Here is a 27,409-nt window from a genome sequence, read left to right as displayed (position 1 = left end):
ATGGCTGAGATTGCCCCAGATGACACTACAGGTATCTACAGGTATCCCAAGAAGATGAGGGTAAAGAGAATTAGTCTGAGCCTTAGTCAATGAAGGATTCTGGGGCAGGATGTATTGGAACTGCGGGCCAGTCTCCAGGCCTGAGACACTCAGAGTAAGTTCATCTTAATACTTGAAGAACACAGACTCTGGACTCAAACAGATCTGAGTCCTAATTTCAGCTGTGTGACCTTAAAGAGATTGCTGAAACTCTATTTGGCTCAGTCTCCATAATGATAGAATGAAAGTAATAATAGTACCTGCCTCAGGGTTGTTGTAAGAATAAGGTAGATAAAGTTTATAAAACAGTGCCTGGCACATATCAAACAATCATCAAATAGTAGCTTTTATTATCAATTCATTATTAAAATGGATATGAAAAATTAGGGAACAAATTTTAACCCTTTAACCACTAGATTAGAACACAGATGTATTCATTTACTCAAGAAATATTTATTGGCCACCTACTATATGCAAGGCATGGTTTTTAGCTCTACCAGGAAAACCAGTATCTGTGACCTTAAGATCTTAACCTGACATTAAGAACTCAAGGGACCTGTAAGCTTGAATGGGGGAAAATCCATCTTTATTTTTACAAAACTAATTAAAATTTAGCACTTCCATCAATTATGAATGTAGACAACAAACTACAGTATTAATAGCAGTACATGTGACTTTGTCACCAGCAGAAGTAAATATTTTCATATCACATTACAGCTATTGCAGATACCTAGAAATGTTTACTAGAAATAGCATTCCTTCAAAATTAGGGAGTTGGTAAACCACTTTTAGATACTGTTATTTTATATGTTAATAAACAGGCAAATATATCATTGTAAAAATATAATTATTAGCATGCTTTATGTCACTAGGCATATTTATAATAGCTGCTTTAAAAATAGTGCCTATGAATTACGGTATCAGACTCATCTCAGAGTTCAGTTTCCCTTGAATGCTTTTCTCTTCAGTGTTACCACATTTTTTTGTTTATTCTGGGATTTAAGCATCACATCCCAGACATCGTCAATAATGTGCTCCAGCTCCGGCTTCTTGCTTCCTGTTATACTTCTCCGGAGAGGTGTTGTTGCTGCAGCTGCTGCTGCTTTAGCAGGCAGTTAACTTAGCTAAACTCAGCCTCCAGGCTCTGTCTCCCCTCTGCTGGGCATCAACTGAGATCTCTGCTCATTTCTTTCCTCGGAGTCTGCCCTGCACGCACACAGCCCAGGGATCACCAGAGATTTGGGCAGAGTGTTTGTGCCAAACTTGGGTTCCCTGTCTGTGGTTCTCTCCTCTCCAGGAGTTTCCTTCTGCTGTGGTCACCCTGAACTCTGTCTTCTGGGTCTCAGAGTTTTAGCCACCCACCATGGCACCCTCTGTGGCCCACCCTCACATGTGAACAAATATGCAAGGGGAAAACTCAAATTCTACCAATTTTTTAAGGAAGAAATAATGCCAATACTACACAGACTCTTCCAGAAAAGTGAGGAGGAAAGAATACTTTGAACTCCTTCATTGAGGCCGGCATTACCTTTATGTCAAAACATACTAAGGCATTATATGAAAAGAAAACTACAGACCAATATGCTTCATGAACATACAGGCAAAAATTCTAAAAAAAATTTTAACAAATAGAGTTCAACAAGATACAAAAATGATAATGTATTATGACTAAGTAGTCTATCATGAGAATGTAAGTTTGGTTTAAATGTTTAATTTTATCAACATAATTCAGCACATTAACAAACTAAAAAATAAAAACCATATGATCTACGTCTTAGTCCATTGGGGCTGCTATAACAAAATACCACAGACTGGGTGCCTTGGAAACAACAGAAATTGATTTCTCACAGTTCTGGAGGCTGGAAGTCCAAGATCAAGGCACCAGCACGGTCACGTTCTGGTGAGGGCTCGCTTCCTGGCTCACAGCCAGCACCTTCTCACCGTGTCCTCACATGGTGAAGGGACGAGGCGCCTCTGGAGCCTCTTTTATAAGGGCATTGACCCCACTGGGACCTAATTACTTCCCAAAGGCCTCACCTCCTAATACCATTACTTTGGGAGCTAGGATTTCAACATGTGAATTTGGGGGAGACACATTCAGTCTATAGCAATCTTCTCAATAGATACAGAAAAAGCATTTGACAGAATCCAACATCCATTCCTGATAAAAATTCACAGAAATCTAGGAATAAAAGGGAACTTCCTCAATTTGATAAAGGGCACCTGTGAAAAACCTACAGCTGACATCATCCTTAGTGGTGAAAGACTGAGTCCTTTCCCCACCAAAATCAGAAACAAGACAGGGATGTCCACTCTTATACCTTCTAGTCAATACTGTATTGGAAGTTCAAGCCTGGGAAATTAGGCAAGGAAAAGAAACAAACGGCATCCAGATTGGAAAGGAAGAAGTAAGTAAAGTGTCTTTACTCACAGATGATAGGGTTATCTATGTAAAAAATGTGATGCAATCTACAGGAAAGTTACTAGAACTAATATATGAGTTTAGCAGGTTGCAGGATAGAAGATCAATATACAAAAATCAATTGCATTTACATATAGTAGCAATGAACAATCAGAAATTAAAATTGTATAAATAATACCACTCAGCATCAAAAATACGCAATACTTAGGAATAAATCTGACAAAAGATATGAAAAACCTGTACATTGAAAACTTTCGCAGTTTTTTTGCATACTGCTGAGAGAAATTAAAGATGAAATAGATGGAGAGAGAGGCCTCGTTCATGAGTCAAGAATCTCAATATTTTAATATGTCAATTCTCCCCAAATTCATCTGTAGAATTCAATCCAGACTCATTCAAAATCCCAGCAGACTTTTTTTCTAGAAACTAAAGTGATTCTAAAATGTATACAGTCATGCACCACGTAGCAATGTTTTGCTCAACAACAGACCGCATATACCTTGGTGGTCCCATGAGATTACTACTATATAGCCCAGGTGTGTAGTGGGCTATACCACCTCGGTTTGTGTAAGCACCCTCTGTGATGTTTGCACAATGACAAAATTGCCTAACGATGCATCTCTCAGAATGTATCCCCGTCGTTAAATGACGCAGGACTGTATGGGGATGCAAAAAACCTAGAGTAGTTAAAGCAACCCTGAAAGGAACAAAGTTGTAGAATTTATGCTATCTGATTTCAAAGATTATTGTAAAACTACACTAAATGAAACTGTGTGTTACTCATGTAAAGATAGAAAATATAGGGGCCAGCCCCGTGGCTGAGTGGTTAAGTTCGCGTGCTCTGCTGTGGCGGCCCAGGGTTTCACCGGTTCGGATCCTGAGCGCAGACATGGCACCGCTCATCAGGCCACACTGAGGCAGCATCCCACGTGCCACAACTAGAAGGACCCACAACTAAAAATATATAACGATGTACCAGGGGGCTTTGGGGAGAAAAAGGACAAATAAAATCTTTAAAAAAATAAATAAATAAAATACATCAATTGAACAGCATAGAGAGTCCCAGATCCACAAACTTGTGGACAACTGATCTTTGACATAGGCACAAAAGAATACAGTGGAGGAACTGGTCCCATGCCCTAGTGGTTGAGTTCGGCATGCTCTGCTTTGGCAGCCCGGGTTTGCAGGTTCAGATCCCAGGCACAGACCTACAAAACTTGTAGGCCATGCTGTGGTGGTGACCCACATACAAAATGGAGGAAGATTGGAGCAGATGTTAGCTCAGGGCGAATCTTCCTCAAGCAAAAAGAGGAAGATTCGTGGGGCCGGCCCGGTGGCATAGTGATCAAGTTCACACTCCACTTCAGTGGCCTGGCGTTCGCAGGTTCAGATCCTGAGCACAGACTTATACACTGCTCATTAAGCCATGTGGCTGTGTCCCACACACGAAAAATACAGGAAGATTGGCACAGATGTTAGCTCAGTGACAATCTTCCTCAAGCAAAAAGACGAAGATTGGCAACAGATGTTACCTCAGGGTGTGTCTTCTTCAGCAAAATAAATACAGAGGAGAAAAATAGTCTTTTCAACAAATGATGCTGGAATAATTGGATATCCACATGCAAAAAAATGAACTTTGATCCATATCTTTCACTACATAAAAAAATTGACTCAAAATGGATCAGAAATCTAAATAAATATAAAATCTAAAACCATAAAACTTCTAAAAGAAAACAAGATCTTTGTGAACTTAGACTAGACAAGATGTCTTAGATATGACATCCAAAGCACCATCCATAAATCAGATTGATATATTTAACTTAATATTTAGAATTTCTGCTCTCCAAAAGACACTGTTAAGAGAATGAAAAGATGAGCCACAGACTGGAAGAAAATGCTTGCAAAGACTATACCTGACAAAAGGCTTGTACCTAGAATATATAAAGAGCTCTTACGACTTAAGAAGAAGACAAACAACCAAATAATAATAAAATGGGCAAAAGGTTTAAGCAGACATTTCAAAGAAGATATACAGATGGCTAATGAGGGTATGAAAATATGCTCAACATCACTAGTCAAGGAAATCCAGGTGGAAACCATAATGATGTTACACTAGACACCTATTACAACAGCTAAAACTAAAAAGACTGACCAGACCAAGTATTGACAAGGGTGTAAAACAACTGGAACTCTCCCTCACTGCTACTCCACTGGCGGGAATGTAACACAGGACGACCACTGTGGAAAACAATTTGGAGGCTTTTTAAAAAGTTAAACATACCTCTAGCATAGTATCCAGCCATACCACTCCTTGGCATTTACCCAGGATAAAAGGAAATATATGTCCATATAAAGACTTGCACACGAATGTCCACAGTGGCTTTGTCTGTAGTTACCCCAAACTGGAAACAGCTCAAACGTCCATCAACCAATCAATGCATAAACCCCTTGTACGTCCCTGCATTGGAATATTATTCAGCAGTGCAAAGGAATGAACTGTTGACACACATAACAATATGGATGAATCTCAAAATAATTTTGTTGAGAGAAATGAGCCAGATACAAAATGATACTTTATGATTCCATGTATATAAAACTCTAGAACATGCGAACTAGGCTCTAGTGACAGAGAGCAGCTCAGTGGTTGCTTGGGAACAAGAGGAACGAGAAGAGATAGGCGGGAGGGACTACACAGGGACACAAGGAAACTTTGAGAGTTTATTTGAGACAATAAACTATGTTTGTTGTCCTGATTGTGGCGATGGTTTCATGGTTTTATATGTATATATGTCACATCTTATCAGACTGTACAGTTTAAACATGTCCAAGTTACTGTATGTCAAATACACCTCAAAAGATCCGTTTTTCAAAAATATACGCCTACGGGTAAATAATAAAAAGACAAATAACCCCATAAAAGTGGGCAAGCTGTTTGAACAGACGCTTTAAAAAAGAAGATATAGAAATGGCCAGTGAGCACATAGAAACATCATACTCAACATGACTAGTCATCCGGGAGATGATAATTAAAATCACAATGAGTTACCACTTCGCACCTACTTAAATGGCTAAAAATAAAGGCTGACAACCCCAAATGTTGAGGAGGATTGGAAAGGAAAGGAACTCTCATACAGTTCTGGTGGGAACATAAATTGTACAACCACTTTGGAGAATATTCTGGCAGTTTCTTATAAAACAACTATCCTATGACGTGGCAATTTCCTTTCTAGGCACTTACCCAAGTAAAATGAAACTAAATGTCTACACAAACTTGTGCACACATGTTCATAATAGCTTTATTTAGCTTTATTTATAATAGTCCAAAATGGAAATAGCCCAGATCATGAACTGGTGAACAAATGAAACAACTCGGATATATCCAGACAATGGAATTTGTTGTTAGTGCCCTCAAGTGGATTCCAGCTCCTAGCACCCCTGTGGACAGCAGAGTGGAGCCCTGCTGGGTCTTTTTGTGCCATCCTCTCATCTTCCGCAGCTATATCAGGCAACGCTCCGCTGCTATTCATAGGATTTTCATGGCCAATTCTTTTGGAAGTGGGTGGCCAGGTCCTTCTTCCTAGTCAGTCCTAGTCTGGAAGCTCTGCTGAAACTTGCCCACCACGGGTGACCCTGCTGGGATTTGAAATCCTCATGGCATAGCTTTCAGCATCACAGCAACATACAGCTGCCACAGTATGACAACCCACAGACAGGTGGTGTGGTTCCCTGACTGGGAAATGAACCTGGGACAGGGCTGGCTAGACAACGTAATGCTACTCAGTAATAATAGGAAAGAAGCAATAACACATTCAACAACATAGATAAATCTCAAAATCATCATACTGAATGAAAAAATCCAGACACAAACTGGTACATACTGTATGATTCCATTCATACGAAGTTCTCAAATAGGCAAAAGTAATCTATGGTGGAAAAAAAAATAGAACAGTGGTTGCCTCTGTGTGGGATTGTGGTGGGGACTGAGTGGGAATGGGCACAAGGGAAATTTCTGGGGTGTTGATAGTGTTCTATATATCCTGAGTATGCATTTGTCAGAACTCACTGCATGGGACACTTGAGATCTGTGTGTTTCATTGTATGTAAATTTTACCTCCAAAAAAACAAAAAGAACAGTAAACAGGTATTGATCTCTAGCTAATGCGTGCTGAAGTATTTAGGGGTGAAGTGCACTGATGTCTGCAACTTACTTTGAAATGGATCTGTGAAATAAGGATGACCTGCGATCAAGCAAGTATAGCATAATGCTAATTATAGAGCAGTGGTGATTGGTACAAATCTGTCAACTGATCTGTATGTTGCAATAAAATGTGGAGGGAAAATAAGAAAAAGAGATGTTAGCATCTACGGTATAAAATTGTTACAAGAATATTTAAGAAGTTGGTTATAATCATTATCACTAATAAAACATTAAAAGCTTATTAATAAACAATGAAAACAGACCACATCCTTCAGACTCACTTCCAGAGCCTGCCCCCCCCCCCCCCCCCCCCCAAGCAGGGCCCTCTTTTCCCTTGCTTTACTGCACTCCAGCAGTAAGATTTTCCTTTTGATCCTAGAATATGCCCAATCTGTTCCTGTCACGGGGCCTTTGCACTTGCTGTTCTCTTTGCCTGGGAATTCTCTTCCTGTCTTCAACAATCTTCATATGGCTGAGTCTTTTTTTGTCCTTCAAGTCTCATCTCAACTGGAGTCTCACTGAAGTCCCCCACCCCTCGCTCCCAAACATCACCCTAATTCCTGTTCTTCAGTACTTATCACTCTTATGGTTGTATGTTGATCCTTGTTTACTACCGTCTTCCTTACAAAACAGGAACCTTCAGGGAAGCATCGAGGGTTTAGCACATTGCAGGGCGGCAGCAGCTTCCTAGATTTGTGTTGACTGGCAGCAAATTCATCTGGAACTGGCTGTCGCTACTTGCAGCACCCCCGATCCAAGAATCCTGTTCTTTTTTCCCTCATAGTATGACCTGCTATTTTGAAATTAACTCAAGTGCGTTTCCCCTCCACCCCCACCCCCCCGCACGAGCGACCGCGCGCGCGCGCGCGCACACACACACACACACACACACACACACACACACGCACACTCACAGGAGCTCTTGGGCGCCAAAGGCGCGCCCCCTGAGGGCAGGGATGCGGCCTGTTTTGCTCATAGCTGTATTCTCAGTGCCTGGCACAGCGAGGGCTCACAACACCTTTGGTGACTCAGTGAGGCGCTTTGACCCCCTCCAGTGGGGGCTGGCTTCGCTCTGCTTCCCTCTCCCTTCACCCCAGTCCAGAAGGAGCCCAAGGGGGAGGAGTCCTTTCCATTCCTTCGTTCCCTCCTTCGTGGGTTGGTCGGTTCATTCGCTCGTTCATTCATTAGTACATTCATTCCACTCCTCCCCCCTCCAACCAGGCGTTTGGCTGGTGCGCTACGTTCCCGGGCCGTCTGGTCCGACCCTCCCCCGATCTCAGTCCCGCCCCCTTCCCGCCCTGCCCCCTCTCCGAGCCAATCGGGGCCGAGGGGCCGGGCGGGGCCGGGGCCGGGGCGGGGCCTCGCTCCCCAACTACCCTCGGCGGCGCCCGCGGCTCCGGAAACGCGCCGCGGGGCTGCTGGGCTCAGCCGGGCGCTGGCGGCTCCGTGGCGCTTCCTGCCACGCCGGGCCTGCCTGGGCCACGCCAGCCGAGGGCCGGGCGTCAGCCGCCGCCGGGCCGGGGTGAGCGTGCGGGCCACGGGAGGATGTGCACTGGGCGCGGGAGGGTGTGTGGGGCCGAGGTGATCGTTTGAGCCACGAGAGGATGTGCTGGGAGCCCGGGACAGTGCTCGGGTCGCAGGTGAATGTGTGGGGCCAGGGTGATCGTTTGGGCCACGAGAGGATCTGCAGGGGGCGGCCCAGGAGAGTGTGTGAGGCTGGAGTGAGTGTTCCCGTGAGTGCGGTGAGAGGGCGTCCAAGCCTTGTTGGGGGTGGGGAGGGCCCGCGGAAGCTGCTCGGCCCAGGGGCCAGCAGGAGAGGGGGACGGATCCTGGATGGCTGGTACTAGGAGGCCCTAAGGCCTTCCCTCGGCAGGCGGGGGGCGGCGGTCAGGGGCGGGAATCGTGAATGTGCGGAGGCCTACGCTGCTTTCTGGGGAACGCTAGAGGGTGGGAACCGGTCAGTATGTGGAGGAGGGGACCCCCGCCCCAAGCGCAGTGGAGGCCGAGGGGGAGAGGGCGTTGGCGGAGGGGTTAAAGGGTTTGTCTGTCTTGGGGAGGGGCTGAGCCGCAGTCAGGGGCGCCGGGTGGGTGAGCTGGAGACGGTTCCTGCTGGTGGAGTCCCTCCTTTCCTTTTGGGTGGGAGTCGAGCCTCAGCTTGGCGGGGAGGGTGGCGGGGTAGCCTAGTGCCCAAGATCTGTGAGGGAGGGGGAGGGGGCAGCCCTTGCTGGGTGAAGACCAGCTCAAGTCTCTCGGTGTGAACAGGGCTTTTTCTGTCACTCGTCTGGGGGCCACCATCTCCAGCTCCAGTACCCCCCCCAAAACTCCTTTGCTGCCTCCTCTAGTCTATATTTGGGTGATTAATTACATGTCTTTTTCCATCCTCCCCCCACACGGTCGCCTGCCGCCCTAAGCCCATGGTCCCTTTCAGACACCCCCCCCCCCCCCCCGTCACCGCGCCCCAGCCCCTCCCCCACCCTGCCCCACCCCCCCCCCCCCCAGTCCTGGCCCTCTTCCCGGAGGTCCCACCCCGTTCCAACTGACACCCTCCAGCCAGCGTTGGCCTAGCCCGGCCGCCAGCCCCCTTCAGTCTCCTTGGTCAGTGAAATATTTCCTCTTCAACCTCAGACCCGACATTTTTCTTTTACCAAAGGTTTTCAGATGGGATTGCTAGAACAGCACCCCCTCTGGGTACTAATGCTGCTGGCCCCATCCCCCATCCTCTCTCCCCCATTGAGCCTTTAAGTAGAAGCAGGTTCCACAGTGCCTGGTACAGCACAGTCCGTTCCCCAAAAATGTGTTCAAGTGAGAGACCCCTTGGAGAATCACTGGAAAGTGTAAATTCTCTTCCCAGGAGTCTGACGGCACAGAGAGCAGGATCCATTCAGGAGGCTCATGGGCTGGAATCCTGTCTGCTGAGCACTCGAGGTAAGGAAGCCTCCAGATTCTAGACAGGCACAGCTCCACAGTCCAGTTGCCTGAGTGCTGGTTGAAAATGCAACTCCGTGGCCCCACTCACCCCTGCTACTCTGCCCTTTGAGCTCTTAGCAGACCCCATGCCAGCATTCTAATCCACCGATCCAGCCCTGACCCTTACCTCCCTGGGCTCCCCAAATGGCCCAGGGCCCCTTGAAATTTGCACAGCATCTCCTACCCCCATTTAGAATCTTTCATATCCAGGGCAGTGTAACCTAAACGAAGCTATACTTACAATTTGTTTTGATTTTTAGTAAGATGCCATGCGTCTTCTTGGGGAAATGGGAACATAAACCTTTCCTCAATTAAATACAACAAACACTACAAAATCCCCTTCTGGTCTACCTTCTGGCTTTTTATAGAAGGAAAAGAAAATGGAAACCTAAACTGAGAGGGCCAGGTGCCCAGGCAGAGTGAGAGAGGGAAACTGGGGAAGATGAGACAGATGCCTCCCACCCACGCATGCAGAAAAAGACGCTCGCAGACACTAACCGCCTAGAGAAACAGGCTTCGCTGGTGAAACACTCTCTCTTTTGGCCCTTCAGGATTCTACCACTTCTAGTAGCAGCACATTGGCACAGTGCAGAGTGGCCAGACAGGTTGAGAGCCCATGAAGGCCAGGCCCAGCTCCAGCCCAGGGGCTCAGCTCAGCATCCCAGCCTTGCCTGGCTGCAGTGGGTCGGGATCGTGACAATTTGTGTTCCGTCTCACAGCCTGTCCTTTGGTCGAGCACTCACGACCCAATAAGACCTGTTCCCAGACGACGCCCCCAAGCCTGCTTCTGTCCCCCTGAATTATTTTAGTCCAACAGGTGGGACCTTACCTGCCTGACTAATCACTCAGAATTGTTCTGAGACACGATGAGCCATCACTGTGTGTCTCTTTTGGGTAAGTCTGGGTGTTTACAGACCGTGTCTGCTGGCCTTAAAGCTGGCCATGCTGTTAGAAGGCCCCATGGGTGAGGATGTAGACAATGAGAAGTATTGTTTCCGTTCTGAAAGCACTCATATTTTCATATATGCCAGTGTCACTGAAACATCTTTGCCCAGAGATGGTTCTCTCAATCTAAGCGACATGAATCAAAGGAGAACTGATATCCAGCAAGGAGAATTGGGAATCCAGGTGGTCATTTGGATGGGAGAGAGGGCTGAAGGCACCCATGTGAGTAGATGCTGAAGAGTGAGGTCTCTTGTGTGACTATAAAGACACCCTCTGGGGCAGTTTTGCTCTGGCCCAGAATCAAACAACTCCAGGAGCCACCTGTTGTCTTCTGGGGCCTGAGGACATTCTGCTACGGGACTTTATTTTGATACTCCAGGGAGTCCAGGTGTTTCTGATATCCCTTAGAAGTTTCTGGAAGCTGCCAAATAGATCTAGTTTGGATTGCCTTGCTGCCTCTCCCTTGCTCCCACTGCCCAGAGAAGGACCGTATCTGCTGAGGATGTTGCTTGGTTGTTTGTGCCATGGAATCGGTGGAATCCTGATATTTTAGGCTTGGAAGCTATCTTTACTAGTAGCCAGACAGCCTGAGGAGGAGTCTAGAGCTCAAAGGCAACCAGACAGCACCTAACTATTCACTACTTTTTGTGACATGGGTTGTTTTTGTCTCCATTAAATTCAACTCTTAATTTCTGATCTTTTAGGTCAAAGTGGAATGATTATTTTGATTCTCTTAATGTTTGATTCCATATGGAAAATTCAATTTAAATAAGTTGTCTAAAATTTACATGGCCATTGGGCCCGGCCCTATGGCCCAGTGGTTAAACTTCTGTGTGCTCCACTTCGGCGGCCTGGGTTCACGCGTTCAGATCCTGGGCACAGACCTACACCACTCATCAGCCATGCTGTGGAGGTGTCCCACATGCAAAAAATGTAGAGGAAGATAGGTGCAGATGTTAGCTCAGGGCTAATCTTCCTCAAGCAAAAACAAAGAGGAAGATTGGCGACGGATGTTAGCTCAGGGCGAATCTTCCTCAGCAAAAAAAAATTTACATTGCCGTGTAAAGCACGTATCAGGAACATGTGTTCACTCACATGAGCTCTCATGTTTTAGAAAACATGATTGTTCAGATCGTCAGGCGGTGGGTTAGCATTGACCTGAGTCCCCTGTGTTCATAAGGCACTTGCAGTGTTCGTGGCACTTGGCTAGGTCCAGGGCGGAATCTGCAGTAACCTTGCTAGGGCTTTCACTCTGGGAGCGGATAGTCGTTAGACTACACTTCAGATCCCACTTTAAGAAGGAAGATAACAGTGTTTATATGAAGAGACGGAGATTGGTTTTCCCAGAGTCTTTGTCGGAACTTCCATTTCGCTGGTGGGGATAGGCGTGCATCTTAGGAGATTTGGGGCGTGCTTGTCCACGGTGAGCGGAAGTGCCTTGTATTCAAGGGCAGCATCACCCTCTGTATCCATCGGGTGCACGAAGATGATTTTCATATTCTGCCTGGGATTGCTTTGACCTTGATCTCCCAAGGTCTACTTTTGGAAGGTAGTGGACACCTGTATTTGTCACTTTTCTCACAGCATCCAGCTTCTTTTTCAGATTACTTTGAGCATTTTAAAGTCAAGCAGTTGTGCAACATAGTTTCTGAATGATGAGATTTTCTCCAGGACTGATGATCATTTTATTTTTAACTGCAGTGAGAGTTAATGGGTATTATCTTTTTAAATGATCTTCCTTTGCCTCTCCTAAAGCTTTTACCTGATACACTTGGTCGGTTATGCAGAGTTTAGCTTCCTTTCATGAAAGCGGGACTCTCTGCCCCCCCCCCACCCCCGCTTTTCTGAGCACCTTCTAAATGATCTCTGTGTGTCCTTGGGCTGTTACTGTGGACAGTGATCTGAAGTGCAGTCAGGTTAAGGCCCCTGGGCAAGTCTGGTACAGGAAGGGCCACTCCTGTTGCTGCACAGGAAGGGAGAATTAACAATCCACTTGAGGTTTGCGGCTCCAGGATTTTAACAGTTAATCATACCGGTTAAGTAAAAGCACTTCGGTAGGAATCTGCTCAATTAAATGGAACACTTCACGAGGGTTTGCTCAATTAAACGTGAGTGGCTTGGAAGAAGTGTGTGTGAGTGTGAGAGAAAGAGAATGATTTGTGTATCTGTTGCACAGTGAGTGTCTGTGATGGCCTGTTAATAGGATGATTTAAAGCCAGTTCCCAAAACCTGTGTGTACCATTAGGCTGCAAGGACACTGATAAGTGCCTCGCCTCTGGCTGTGGCCTGGTGTTAGAGCGTTGCATTTGATTTCTCTCTTCTCTAGTCTGATTCAGAAGTCTCAAATCTTGGGAGCTGGACTTTAGGCAAGTTACTTAACCTCTGAGATCCATGACTTCCTTCACCGTGAAATGGAGGTGGTAATAACTAAAGGTTGTAATAATTAAATGTAATTGTGTGGAGGGAGAGGCTCGGTGCCAACACGTAGTAGATGCTCCATTTAACACGCCCCTCCCCCACAGTTTATCATGTGCCTGCTCAGTGCCAGGAGCTGCTGCAGAGGCTGGGGACTCGGGGCTCACCAAGAAAGAGAAAGCCCCTGCCCTGTGGGAGGTGACATTTCTCTGGGGGAGAGTCAGGTAAAAGCAAGCAATGTCAGAGGATAATTTTTAGGTAGTGAAAGGTGTCATGAGTAAACCCTGATGGGGCTGCAGAGTGAAGATGTTGAGAGGTGACATTTCAGTGAGGCCTGAGTTCTTAGAAGGAGCCCCCTGTGGCAGATTCAGAGGCCCTGAGGGGTATATCTAGAACAGAATGGAGGCCCGAGTGTCTGGAACGAATGACTGAGGTGCAGGATATGGGCCTGGTGGGTTGGGCCAGAGCCTTGTGGGGGGAAAGGCCTTAAGTCTCTGGCCTGAGGGCAGTGAGATGAGGTTTGTAACAGGCTCTCTTTCTCAGAAGGTCACTGTGAGATGCTCTCCTCTCCATTCCACTTGGCAGCAAAAGCTCAATGTCAATTGGAAGTGAATTTTTAAAAATGAATTGTATAAGTAATCTGTGACCAGTTCATTTTGTATTGGAAGCCCAAGTCAAACCAGACATCAAATGCATACCAGGAAGAATCCAACCGCTCAGAGGGGGCCCTGCCCAGATGACAGTGGGACACAAAGGACTTGCCTGCTAGGCACCTGAAGACTTCGTTCGCACACCAGGGAAACACCTATGTTGTTTAATAGGAAACGCCTATTAAAGATGGGAAGGGAGCTTCCATGGACCTTGGGATCAAAGGAGGCCTTCTGCTCACACCTGTCCATGGCGCTGATAGCTTGGGAGGATGAGCCCAGGAAGTCGCAACCCCATGGTCCTGCTTCCAAGCTTTCTGGGACTGCCCACACATTCCTGCCAGCCCTTCTCCCCTGTACCTGCCTTGCCCATGTGAGCACCTCAGGGTGTCACCCAGCTTTAAGGGCCGTTCCCCATTGCCTCCTTGGCCTCAGCCCTGTCCTCTCGCATACTGAGCATCTTTCTTATCCAAAGTCTACCCAAATCTTCTTAAATTGTTATTCTTTTCTATTACCAAAGAAATGCAGCTTTGTTACTAAAAATTCGCACGTTATAGAAATGGTAGAAGACCTTTCTAGACCTGGGCTCAAGCCCAGTGTGGTGCACATTGCAGTACGGGTGTGCTCATTTTAGCTATGGATCACTCAGTTTCTTTCTTTTTTGCCTAAAATGCAAATATATACTTAGCTCTTCTCTCCCCTTCCTCTACCCTCTTTGGATATTTTAATAAACTTACTGTCTGTCTGCATCTTCTAAGAAGAATTCAAATTTTTGTAATCTGCTGCCTTGGCCACCTGTTGATTTTTTTTTCACTTATTTATTTATTTTTCTTTTTTTTCCCCCTTGTTTCCTACAACCTGTTGATTTTGTACATAAGCTCTCCAGTTTTCTTCTTGCTCTGAGTTCTAGGACTCCCTAGTAAGGTCCCCAGAGCTCTGAGTCATATTCGTCACTCACCCTCTCCCTCTTGTTTCTATGACATTTGGATTATTTAGACCCTTTCTGTTGGTTAAAGTATATTGTTTTCCATCCTTTTACTTTTATCCTATCTATGTCTTTACATTTAAAGTCTTTATAAAGTTTCTTGTAGATAGCATATGGTTGAGTTTCTTTTTTAATGCAGTCTGATAATCCCTGCCTTTTAATCAGAGTGTTTAGTCCATTTCCATTTAACTTAATTACCCATTTGGTTGGATCTTAAATTTGCCATCTTCTGTTTGTTTCTACTTATCCCATCTTTTCGTTTTCCTTTGTTTCTTTACCTTTCTTCTTTTGAATTATTTTTTAGAATTGTGTTTTATCTCCACTACAGGCTTATTAGCATTGCCTCAGTCTTGGCGGGCTTCCTGAAATACCCAATCATGTTTTACTTCTACATATGTTCTAAACCCCACACTACCGTATTATTATTTTTACTTTGAATGTTACCTTTTAAAAATTTAAAAATGAAGGAGGTAAGAACGTTTTATGTTTCCCCACATATTTACATTCCTGGTGTTCTTCATTCCTTTGTGTGGATCCAGGTTTCCATCTGGTATCATTTTCCTTCACCTGAAGAACTTTCTTTAATATATCTTGTAGTACAGGTCTGCTGGTGGCAAATCTCTCCGCTTTTGTTCGTCTGAAAAAGTTTTTATTTTGCGTTCATTTTTGAAGGATATTTTCCCTGAATGTAAAATTCTAGGTTGACAGTGTTTTTTTTCCTTTAGCACTTTAAAAATGTGCTTCACTTGTTTTCTGACTTGACATTTTCTGATAAGAAGTCAGCAGTTATTCTTATCTTTGCTCCTCTGTATATAACATTTTCCCCCCTCTGGCTGCTTTAAGATTTTCTCTTTATCATTGGTTTTCAGCAGTTTGATTATGATGTGTCTTGGTGTATATGTGTGGGTTTTTGGTTTTGTTTTTTGTTTCTTGCTGTTTGTGTCTTGCATCTAGTTTTCATCAAAATTTAGAAAAAACATTTTCAGCCATTATTTCTCCAACTATATTTTTATCCCCCCCCCCTTTCCCCTCCTTCTCAGATTCCAGTTACCTGTGTGTTAGACCACTTTCTATCATTCTCAGGTTACTAAGAATGTGTTTTAATTTTTTTTTTCTTTCTAAGCTTCATTTGGGATAGTTTCTGTAGCTACGTCTTCAAGTTTTCCAACCCGTTTTTTGGCAGTGTCTAATCTGCTGTTAATCACATCCAGTGAAACTTTCATTTTAAATATTATAATTTCGCCTCTAAAAGTCCCATTTGGTTCTTGTTTATATTGTCCATTTTCTCATTACGTTCCTGATTTTTTTAAAATACTTATACATAGTTAAACTAGCTGTTATCCTTGTCTGTGAGGTCTATCTGATCATTTCTGAGTGTTTCTATTGAGATTATTTTCCTTGCTGTAGGTCATATTTTTCTGCTGCTTGGCATTTCAATAATTTTTTATTGGGTGTTGGACATTGTAGAGATTATGTTGTTGAGTGTCCAGATTTTGTTGTTTCACTTTGAAAAGTGTTGGATTTTGTTTTTTGGAGGTAGTTATGCGTGGAACAATTTCATCCCTTTGAGACCTATTTTTAAGCTTTTCTAGAGCAGGTCCAGGGCCGCCGTGGTTCCAGGGATAGATCAGTCGTACTGTGAAGGCATGGCCCCACTGGTTCTCTGCTGAATGCCCCAGCTGATCACTGAGGACTCTGGACTCTGCTTGTTTGGACCCTTACCATCTCCCTACTTTTGTGTGTCCTGGGAATTGTTCAGCTTTCAGCATTCTGGTTGTTCTTTTACCAGGTTTTGGGAGTTTCACTCGATGCACACACAACTTAATGGTCGGGAAAGACTCAAAGAAAGCCTGAGGTAGGTTTTTATTTAGAGCTCTTCTTTCTGCATAGCTCCCTCCTTTCTGGAACTCTGCTCTGCAACTTGCAGCTGCCTCAGCTGCCCTGAGCGCTGGTCTGTGTCTTGATGAAGGCACCAAGCTCTGTTTGGGTCTCCCTTCCCTGCACTCTCAATCTGGAAATTGCCTGCAGGCAGAGAGCTGAGGCGATGATAAGGCTCACTTCATTTGTTTCTCTTCTCTTGGAGATCATGATCCTGCACTGCCTGCTGTCCGCTCTCTGAAAACTGTTGTGTCACATCGATTTTGTCCATTTTCCTACTTGTTTATGGCAGGACATTAAATCTGCTCCTTGTTACTCCATCATGGCCGGAAGTAGAAGTCTCTATCCATCCCTTTTAATGTAACATCTAAATTTATGTAAAAGTCTTTCTAGAGTATCTGGGTTTTGTACTCCTCGAGCTCGTGTAAAATGCTTTCTTTTCATTTAATTATGAATTGAATTGAATTGACCTGACATCAGAGCAGAAACTGTGTTCCTGTTTCTTTGAACTCACTGAAGTGGGAGGCCTATGATGCACACGTGTCTGTGGCAGGATCTTCTGATATTTCACATTTTCTGCAATCTGGAAGGAAACGGTAACTTGTATATATTGTTCAGATCTTTTATTTCGCAACTTGGTGTTTGAAGATCTCTTTTTTTCCCTCCACAAAGCCGCAGTGCATAGTTGTATATCCTAGTTGTAGGTCCTTCTAGTTCATCTGTGTGGGATGCCGCCACAGCATGGCTTGATGAGTGCTGCGTAGGTCCGCGCCCAGGATCCAAACTGGCGAACCCCAGGCTGTCGAAGCGAAGCATGCAAACTTAAGCGCTTTGCCCCTAGGCCGGCCCCTGATGATCTTTTTTTTCTTCTTTTGAGGCTTCTTTTTCCAGCTGTTTTATTCAACTTTTCATTTTGTCAAATATGTAACAGAAATGTTCTTGTTTGTAGCAGTCTTACTGTCACCTGGCAAATTGTTTCAGTGGGGTGGGGTGTGGCCTTTAAAGGGCCTTGCTGCTTATCAGAAAGCCCCAGCTCCTGCTCTTTGTTGCCCTTCTTCCCTCCAGTGGCCCAGTCTGTTTTTTTGTTGCTCCTACAAAGTTTGAAAGGATCTCTCACTTCCTAGTTTCTTCTGATATTCTTTTGGGGACATTTCCTTCTTCTGCAGTGTGAGCATTGACCACTTTGAGGCAGGCTTGCTAGGAGGGCTATGGCCAGCCTGTCTCTGAGAGCCGGTCTCCCCACCGTTGGCTCTCAGTCTGGCTGTCTTCTCCAAGCTGTGCCTGGGCTAACATTCATTTGTCTTGTCTGGGCTCCCTCTAGCCTGCCTGTATTAATTTTTTGCCAGCCCACTTTCTCCACTGTTTAGGATATTTTTTCTTAGACGTCCCCATGCTCTGTCTTGTCTCTTAGCTGCTATGCAAGAGAAGATTCAACAAGATTTAAAACCTCAGAAAAGAAAATCACCAGTCTCATCCCAGGGGACCCAGAGACAGGGCTGCTGTCACTCACTGCTCTTTTCACTTTCCTTAGCTCCGCCTGCCCCCCAGGGTCTTGCCCTTCCCCAGGATGGAGCCCCAGGAAACCAGGTGCTGGCAGGCCCTCTTGAGATGCTCGAGGCCCAGGTGTGCTGTGCTTCCCTCTGCCTGGTTTGGGAATCTGTCACTGCTCCCTAATTCAGGCCTCAGCCTCTGCCTCTTGCCCTAGCATGACACACGGCAGGGCCTGAACCCCAGCTGCTGCCTTTCCTCCCTTCCTCTGCTTCTCTCCCCAGAGTCTGCCAAGGAATGGATGCCCACTTGGCTTGTAATTCCCATCATACCAGTGGGGGAGCTGAGTTTCAATCCAGGAAAGTGATTGAACTGAGGTCCCTTGGGAAGACAGTGGAAGGCCAGGACCATGGCCCAGGTCTCCTGGTGCTTGATCAGGTTCTCTTTCAAGGACTTCTTGAGGCTTGTGGTTAGATCTCCATGTTAGCAACACACACCCACTCCAGACTCTCACCTCTTGTCCCTGGGGTTATTGGCACTGCCCCTTCCTCATTCTAGAATAGGTGGAAGGACTGATTATGCCTGGGAATTCTTTCAGGATTTGGTGATGTTTGGCAGTGTGGCACAGTACCTCACAAAAAGGGAGTGGTTGAGGCTGGACTTTGAGCAAAGGACACTGGCATATTACGGGAACGTGACCTCCGTGGGTAAGGATGCCCCTAGCCCTTCCACCAGCTTTGCCTGCAGCTTCATGGTACTATACAGCTGGGAGTGGGATGAGGGGCACCTGGTGTGGCCCTACACAAGCTCACCTTCCAGGGGCTTGTGCCCCCTGGGGATGGGCTGTAAGAAAATGCAAAGGCTCTGCCCCAGCCAACACCTCAAAGTGGCAAGGCTCCCTTCAACTCCTAATGGCATGGAAAGAAGCCCCTCAGTCTTTTACTGGGTTGGACGTGTGAGGTCGGGAGGGTTCTTAGGAGGAGAGACTGCTGGGGGTCAGGTTTGGGAATTGTGGAAGAGCACGAAGTTCACCGTGCAGGCCCTGAGGTGGGTGGATCAGGAGAAAGGGAGGATCGGCTCCTCAGGACGACCACCTGGCACTCCACCCGGGTGGGCCCAGAGCTGGCCTCGTCCAGCCCCTGGAAGGAGCCGGCCCTTAGGAAAGGCATTTGAAGTGGATGGTTGACTTGCCTATGGTCACGGCCAAGCCAGCCTTTGAGGATTGAAAGGGTTTCCCCTTGGAAGGTGTCACCCTGTTCCTGCCCTGTTCTCATGTCATCTTTGGCTGCTGCCATAACCTGTCTCCTTTTCCATGAGCAGGAGTTCCTGTTTTGGATCCTGCCTTGGTCTCTTGCCTGCTGTTGGTATCAATCCCATCCCATAACGTGGATCGAGCTAAGCTTTCTGGTGAGTGAAAAAGAAATGTGAGGAAATCGTGGGGGAGGCCTAGCTCAGGCTTTGGGGACTGAATGTGGCTGCTCCTTAACCACAGAAGGGGAGGCCTTTTCAGGGCCACTTTGGTAGGGAGCGTCCAGCAGTCAGGCCCTTCTGGCCCTTCCCTCTGTGGTCCTGGCTTCTGGTTGGGTGAGCACCAGCCATCCTGCCCCGGTGGCCTCCAGGCCCAGTGCTCAGCAGCTGTCTCAGGAGGAAAGCGATTCTTGACAAAGGAGAGTAAGCTCCTTCCGTCCTCCTCTGAAGACTGCAGTGTCTTGTGGTTCTCATTTCAGAAAGCGTGTCAGTGACCCAGCGTCAGACCATGGGTGAAGACGCCCAGCCACAGGAGATGGCGTCTACAAGCTCCCCGAGCACCAGTGAGCCCAGCCCTGAGGTCAAACAGAATGGGGAGTCTGAGGGGAGCGGGGGGAGCCCCCAGAATCTGCCTGTAGAACATCACTTTGCGTGTAAAGAGTGTGGAGACACCTTTCGGCTTAAGGTCCTCCTGGTGCAGCACCAGAGAATTCACAGTGAGGAGAAGGGCTGGGAGTGCGGCGATTGCGGGACGGTCTTCCGGGGCGTCTCTGAGTTCAACGAGCACCGCAAGAGCCACGTGGCTGCAGAGCCGCGGCCTGGCCCAAGTTGGGCCCTTGATGATGCCGTGGAGAAGAGGGAGCAAATGGAGAGGGAGGCAAAGCCCTTTGAGTGTGAGGAATGTGGGAAAAGGTTTAAGAAGAACGCAGGCCTCAGTCAGCATCTGCGCGTCCACAGCCGGGAGAAGCCCTTTGACTGTGAGGAGTGTGGGCGGTCCTTCAAAGTGAACACTCACCTCTTTCGACATCAGAAGCTTCACACTTCGGAAAAGCCCTTTGCCTGCAAGGCATGTAGCAGGGATTTCCTGGATCGCCAGGAGCTTCTCAAGCACCAGCGAATGCACACTGGCCACCTGCCCTTCGACTGCGACGACTGTGGCAAGTCCTTCCGAGGGGTCAACGGCCTGGCTGAGCACCAGCGCATCCACAGCGGGGCCAAGCCCTACGGGTGTCCCCACTGTGGCAAGCTCTTCCGGAGGAGCTCGGAGCTGACCAAGCATCGGCGCATCCACACAGGCGAGAAGCCCTATGAGTGCGGCCAGTGCGGGAAGGCCTTCCGGCAGAGCTCCAGCCTCCTGGAGCACCAGCGCATCCACACCGGGGAGCGGCCCTACGCCTGTGGCGACTGCGGCAAGGCCTTCCGGGGGCCCTCCGACCTGATTAAACACCGGCGCATCCACAGCGGACTGAAACCCTACGAGTGTGACAAGTGCGGGAAGGCCTTCCGGAGGAGCTCCGGCCTGAGTCGCCATCGGAGGACCCACAGTGGAGCAAGATGCTGCGAGTGCAGTGAGTGTGGCCGTGTGTTCAAGAGGCGGTCGGCGCTGCAGAAGCACCAGCCCACCCACCAGGAGTAGATGGGGCCTGCAGGCCCTCGGCTGTCAGCGGGTTCCCGCGGGGGACCCGCATCCCTAGAGGGGGATGGCAGAGCCCAAGGAGGTGAACAGTTTTGTAGCACTTACATATTTTATTGTCAGAAAGATTGAAACCAATTTATACTGCCACCAGCAATTTATAAGTGTACGTGTTTCCCATTTTGCCTATCAAGAGTAGCTTTTACCATTTTAATTTATTTTGGCCAGTTTAACTAGCATAAAGTACCTTCAAGGTATTTAAATCCACAGGCCTTGAATCTGAGAATTAGAGAAGAGAAACCAGATGTGAGGGTGGCGAGGGGGCTCATTGGTCCCCTCCTCCAAGCTCCCCCCTCAGGGAAACTAAGACACAGAGCTATTAAATGATGGCGTCAATAGAAAGTGATCGCCACTCTCCCGAAGAGAAGCTCACCCCAGAGTTTGTAGGCCTACTTGAATTTATGAATTTTTAGGCATGTAAATAGAATACTCAAATGTCTTATAATATTTAATTTATTAATTTAGTTATACATACATATTGTAAATCACATATTATATAGAATAATATATTAATTTAGAAAATACTCCTTTTTTCCTTTGCTCTGTGCCATGAGATCGTTTTATTCTAACTCCTCACGTTCATTTCTGGCCTCACCAACCCCGGAGCCCCTTTTGAGTCATCAGACCGTTTCAGAAACATCCACTGGCTTCCATCCATCTGAGCTGTGTGCCATGTAGCACTGTGACAGTCCCTGCACAAAACTCTCGCTAGAAGTTTCCTCCCAAGCTGTAAGTACGTGTTCATGTAACGTTAGGCCGATTGTGGTTGTTTTTAATTTGTCCCGTAGCTCTACAACATAACCCCTTAACGTGTTGCTTTTTTAAATCACCTTTAAAAGACTTTTGTTAAACATCTAAAATTTGTCATTGTGAGGTCATATTCCTAGGAATAAGTACCGAATCTGGGTTAAATTACTTTTGCGCCTTTTTTTCTTAAACCAATTCAATCTGGTGACTCCCATGTGTATCCAAAACTAGCTTCGATTGGGGTTTGTTTCAGGCGAATGGGTCTTGTCCTCAAGCGGCACTATGTTGTTCAAAATACCGTAGTGGCGAGAGCATCCCCATAATAACAGGCATTTCAAGGACTCAAGTGTAAGGTGGCGCCTCCTTTTCCAGAACCATAGCCTTTCCTCATATGGGGCCTAGATGGTACTTCTCCAACCCTCCGTTCTCGGCTCTGTGTGATGGGGTGATCACAGGACTACCTCCTACGGTTACTGTGAGCACTGGACCGCGGCGCCTGGCGTGGAGGTACACACTCACTGAAGGTCATCTGCTGTCATCGTCTTAGTTATTGCTGTCATTCCATGGCTCGTTAGTACCAGAAGTGGGGATGGACCCAGACCTGCGGACTCCTAGTCTCATCTTTTGTTCTCTCATGCGATGACTGAAGTACTGTTTCCGTTTCCTTGCATGCAAATCGTACGTTCATCTCCTTTGACCAGTTGTCAAGTTGCCTTTGGATATATTGACTTTACACAGCGGTTCTTTCCGTATCGATTGTGATGGTCTCTTTTCCAATTTTATTGCTTTACTCTTTGTAGCAGTTTTATTACATTTTTCTTGCACAAGCGTTTAATTTTTACGTATCCAAGCCCTCATTGTTGTCCGTTGAGTCGTAAGTGTCGTTGCTGCAGTAGTTAGATATGATGACATTTTCTTCTGGAATTTTAATTACAAATGAAAAGTTGAAAGCCCTGCCCCACCAGAAGGTGGACGCAGCAGGTGGGCAGGCTGGATGGGGATGGGCCGGAGAAGCAGGCTCGCTCCTCATCCAAGATGCAGACTCCGTGCATGTCTGTGGGCAGTCCTCGACTATCCAGCCTGGCCCCGCACGCGCACGAGAGAAATGTCCATCGCAGATTGGCCAGAACACTCTGACTGTTCCTCAGTGTGGCCCTAGCCATCAGCAGCGGGGCTGGGCCTCACCTAGATCAATGGGGTGGCCCAGACTCTGTCTTGGAAGGCCAGCCATGCTTTGAACTCGTGGGGGCCTTGGCCGTGCCCGGCGTGGACTCAGTGCCTGAGCAGCAGATCCACCCAGGAGCCGTCCCCTCCAGCACAGGAAGACTCACCTGGCTGGCGCTGGCGCGTGGATCACATCCTCCTCCTAGCAAGTGGATCTTGGACTGGAAGGAGGTCAGTTTGGTGGCTTCTGCTTTTGGCAACTAGGGGGAAATCCACCCATGTGTTCTAATATCACCTCCTGCATCCATACCTAAGAGGGGCGGCAGAGCGAAGGCTTAGAGAAGACCCATGCCCCTCTGATGGCCTGTGTGTCATGGTGATAGAAGCTGGCCACACCAGGCCTTGCAGCAGCCGTGCCCAAGAGGGCAATAAAACAAGGGTTTGGAGGGCCACGATGCCCTTCTGTGGCCCAAGTGGCATAGAAATAGAAGCTGGTCCTCCTGGGGCTGGGCTATCACTTCTGGCAGCCTCCCCCAGGAGGACCAGCAGCAAAGGCTGGCCAGGAACCTGGCCCATCCAGTGACCTGCAGAGTCTGAAGGTAGAAGCCGGCCACGCTGGGGCTGTGGTGTGACATCCCGGCAGCTGTGCCTGGGGGAACACTAGAGAACCTGGAGAGGATGTCTGCCCTTCTGATGGGCCCACTGAGGCTGAGGTGGAACTCGTCAGTGGGCACATCTGGAAGAGCTTCTTAGGCCCCCATCCTGGGGAGCAGGGTCCCACAGTGACCCCTGTGGCCTTAGCCAGAAGGTACTCTGGAATGGCCCCCAGGCCACGCCAGTGGCTCTCTGTGACGTCTCCATCCTGACGCCCAGGCTGGAGAGAAGCCAACAGCGCTCATTACATAGCAGTTCCTTTTGCTCTGTGGGCTTCAGCTCTCTCGGTAGCTGTGAATCTGTGGTCTGAAATCACTACTTCCTCCTCGGACCAGTTTTCTCTTTTCAAGCTGTTGTGACGTGTTTGATGCAACTGTCATTTGGTAAGGAATGTTGATATCCACGGAGGGCAAGTCTGGCACCTTTACCTGGAAGTACTCTGCCATTTCTTGCCCGTTCACTAGTCGTTTGTCAGGTTGTATGAAGGATCCAGATACAGTGTTGACTCGGAACTTTGTGTCGCCGTCGTCACTGCTCCATTTCTCCCCACCAGGACCCAGTGTCTCGGCATCCTGTCACACCCTCCTTTTCTTTTTTCCATTCTCGACTCTATAATTTCCTCTCAAACAAACCCTCTCCTAGAGTTAACACTACAGACCGTGTCCTTTCCAGCACTGTGTTTGCAGGTGAAGTCCGTGCTCTCTCAACGCAAGCAGTCTGTGGCTTTCGCTTGTGTCCTGTAGTTGCGCCAAGTTCAGTTTTTGCCTCTGGTCACTTGGGGGTGGGTTTCCTCGCACTCTCTGAGTGTGCTGCTGTGTCAGATGCAACATGTGGCTCAAGCTTCCCGCTGTGCGGCTGTCTGTGCGTTCACGGAGCTACCTCACTTTGTTTTCTTTCTAATCACACATAGTCCTTTTGCAAGGGAAATGAGCAGTTGGGTTACACAGAATGCCAGCTCTCATTAGAAATGTATCTTTTTCTTATATTCTGAAAGAAACCCTCCATTGCTTTTATTAAAGTTTTGAACTTGCTGGAATTTTCAAAGGAAAGTAATTGTTTACCATTTTTGCTGCTTATGAAGATGAACTGTGTTGGTTAGTTGTGTCCTCCCCACTCTTGCAATTCCACAATGAGCCCCACCTGATCACAGGGGAAAAATTTGTCACATGGTGTTACATTGCACTTGCCCTGGGCTTTAGCCCTGTTGCATGCCATGTGACCCCCACCCCCTTCTAGGCCACATGAATTAGAGCAAAACTGAACACCTGACTCAAGGACAGCACCCGGTCATCAAAACTGGCTGGAGACGACGGGCCAGGCCTTTCAGTTTCTCCATCTGTGAAGTGCGAGCAAGGAAACTGAGACAGACGATTCTAGTTGGTGTTGGAAGAATGAGGGAGCCACACAGTATTTAGAGGAGGTGCCCCCGTGGGCAGCACTGGCTCGAAGATCTGTGGGCTCCTGCTGGGTGCCCCAGAGCTGCCTCAATCCCAGTGCCCCAAGGGAGGCCTGACTCCATTGTGCTCTTGGATTTCTGGTGACTGCCCTCGTGGGTCCGTTTGTGTCCCCGCCGTAGACTCCCTTGACTTGAGCCAGCTTGAGTGGGTCTCTGCTTTTTGCAATCTGTCAAGAGCCAATTGCGTTTTACCCTGTGGCTGCTTCCTGAGAAGAACCACGTGGCTGGTTTTCCTCAGGTTCTACCCGGCCCGTGCTCCCGGCGCGAGCCCTGCCTGACTCGGAAACACCCGTTTAAATGTGGTACTGCGTTCTGTTCACCAAGATGGGTAAAAATCTCTGCCTTCTAGTCTCTGTGAGTTTGACCAATGCTTTTCTGTCTGGGTATTGTTCCTGTTCTGACCTTGTGTTTGCCCCATGAAATGAGTTAAGTCACCCCCCACCCCGTTCTTTATTTTGGGTGTCAGGCAGACCGGGGAGTGATAAGCTCCCTCTTACCAGGGTACTCAGCTTCTGTGGTTCTTATTGCATCGGTTTGGGTGCTACTTTCAAAAGTAGAAATGATCGCTTTAAACTTGGCCCTCGACATTATTTGCACAGATATCTGAGAGCAGTAGCTGTGTCCCGCCCCAGTGCACATTTCGGTTGTTGGCGCTCTTTTCTAGTCCCTCCCTGTCTCCTTAACTTGTCTGTTATATGGCGCTTACTGTAATCAGCCTCGCACCCGCACCCACCCGCTAGATTGTGAGCTCTGAGAAGACAGGGTGGCCCTTCATGTCTGATTCCCCTGCCAGACCCAGCACAGTGCCTTGCATCAAGTAGATTTCAATAAATATATGTTAAATGGCATTGATCTTCCTCGACTGACTTTGTCAAAGCTTGATTTATCCGCTCTTCCCTTGCTTCTTGCTCCACACTCTGGAGTTCTGCCTCCTCCTGGGCTCCAGATGCTGTCTCGGCCCCCGCCTGCTGGACACTTGGAAGGGAGAAGAGGCGCCCTGGTGAGGAAGGGCTGGTTTTCCTGGAAGTTTGAGCTGTCCCTTGGCAGACGGGGCCTGTCATTCAGCCAAGTGCCTTCCCCAACCCCGGCTAGGGCTCTCCCCAGAGTCTGAGTTCCAAGTGGGAGCAGAAGACCAGGCTGGTCCCTGAGCTCTTCCCCTGGGGACCAGGAATGGTGTGACAGAGGTGGCTTCTAGGACTGGAGAATCAGCCAGCACCTCTCTGGGCTGGGTGGGGATGGGAGCGGGGAGGTCACTCCTCTTGATGGCAAGTGGCTGGCCTCTCTCTAGTGACCATTGCCTCGGGAAAGGCTGGTAGTGAAGACAGGCCCCTGGCATCCTGACCCTCCCAAATGCAAACAGGACTCCGCCATGAAGGCAGCTGCCCAGTCCTGGAAGGACTAGCACAGAGTGGGCTCCAGGAGTGCTTGGGTTGGGCCGTGGTGGGCCATGATGTGTCCCAACAGGAGGGAGCAACATTTTGGAAAGGAGCGTGACTCCTCCCACCAACCCAGTGTCCCTAGAGGTACCTAGGCAAGGCCTGTGTCATCTTTTCTCCAGGGCCCATCCTCATCACGCTATCAATTTTTCTACCCCAAATGCAACATCTAGGCAGGTGGTGTGATACCATCCCACCCCACCCCCAGCCCAACCGCCTCTGCTTGCAAGCCCCTTGTTTGGAAAGAAGCACTCGTTTGCTTTGCTGATTTTGTGATGTGCTTGCTACTGAGAATTCCAACTGTTTTTCCTTAAAATATGTGCAAGCTGTGTTCTGGCAAGCTTCAGTTATGCAAAAGTCAAGGCCACAGGTCCATTGGGACAGCTAATACTGGGCCCAGGGGACAGGGGAAAGCCTGGGGCTTTTCTCTTGGGGCCCTGTGGGCCTCTAGTAAGGGGTTGAGAATGTTCCTTCTGCCCCTCTCCTAGTGCGCCTGCCTTCTGGAGCCCTGCAGCTCTTCTGAGGCCCACCACAAGGCTTTGATTGCCTGGGAGTTCGCAGTCCCCCACCTTCACCTCGTGGGCCAGCCTAGGTTCCACCCACAGCCGTCTGCCCCAGCCCACCTCTGTCTAGGTTGTGGCCCACCTAGGAGGGGCCACTGACATTGTTGAAGTCCATTCGGGCTGCTGTAACACAAATGCCATGAACTTGGTGGCTTATAAACAACAGAAATGTATTGCTCACAGTTCTGGAGCTAGGAAGTCCAAGGTCAAGGTACCAGCAGAGCCAGGGCCTAGTAAGGACCGGCTTCCTGATTCATCGATGGCTGTCATTTTGCTGTGTTCTCCCATGATGGAAGGGGCAAGGGAGTGGCTCTCTGGGGTCTCTTTTTAAGGGCACTAATTCCATTCATGGGGGCTCCACCCTCATGAGCGCATCACCTCCCAAAGGCCCCCCCTCCCAATACCGTCACATTTGGGATTAGGATTTCAACATATGAATTGTGGAGAGACAGACATTCAGTCCA

General features: G+C 47.8%; 1 protein-coding gene across 1 annotated transcript; it reads left to right on the top strand.

The window, feature by feature from the left end:
- On the top strand, window positions 1-25,768 carry ZNF275 (zinc finger protein 275). The gene is made up of 7 exons (XM_046673696.1): window positions 1-60; window positions 7,940-8,181; window positions 9,511-9,584; window positions 18,028-18,119; window positions 18,583-18,691; window positions 19,305-19,391; window positions 19,712-25,768. The coding sequence occupies exons 1-7, from the start codon at window positions 1-3 to the stop codon at window positions 20,866-20,868; spliced, it is 1,821 nt and encodes a 606-aa protein (XP_046529652.1). The 3' UTR covers window positions 20,869-25,768.
- Window positions 25,769-27,409: the final 1,641 nt, after the last annotated feature.

This window comes from Equus quagga, chromosome 10 (assembly GCF_021613505.1).
Source record: "Equus quagga isolate Etosha38 chromosome 10, UCLA_HA_Equagga_1.0, whole genome shotgun sequence".
In the NCBI taxonomy this organism is placed as follows: Eukaryota; Metazoa; Chordata; class Mammalia; order Perissodactyla; family Equidae; genus Equus; species Equus quagga.
Note: the sequence above shows the minus strand (reverse complement) of the source record. Positions and strands in the feature narration are given on the sequence as shown.

Excerpts from the sequence above, each read along its gene's own strand:
- ZNF275 (XM_046673696.1), top strand. The coding sequence starts at position 1 with ATGGCTGAGATTGCCCCAGATGACACTACAGGTATCTACAGGTATCCC. Across the intron at positions 61-7,939 it reads GGTATCCCAAGAAGATGAGG|TCCCGCCCCCTTCCCGCCCT; the intron begins GTAAAGAGAATT and ends CCCCGATCTCAG. Across the intron at positions 18,120-18,582 it reads TTGAGATGCTCGAGGCCCAG|GATTTGGTGATGTTTGGCAG; the intron begins GTGTGCTGTGCT and ends GAATTCTTTCAG.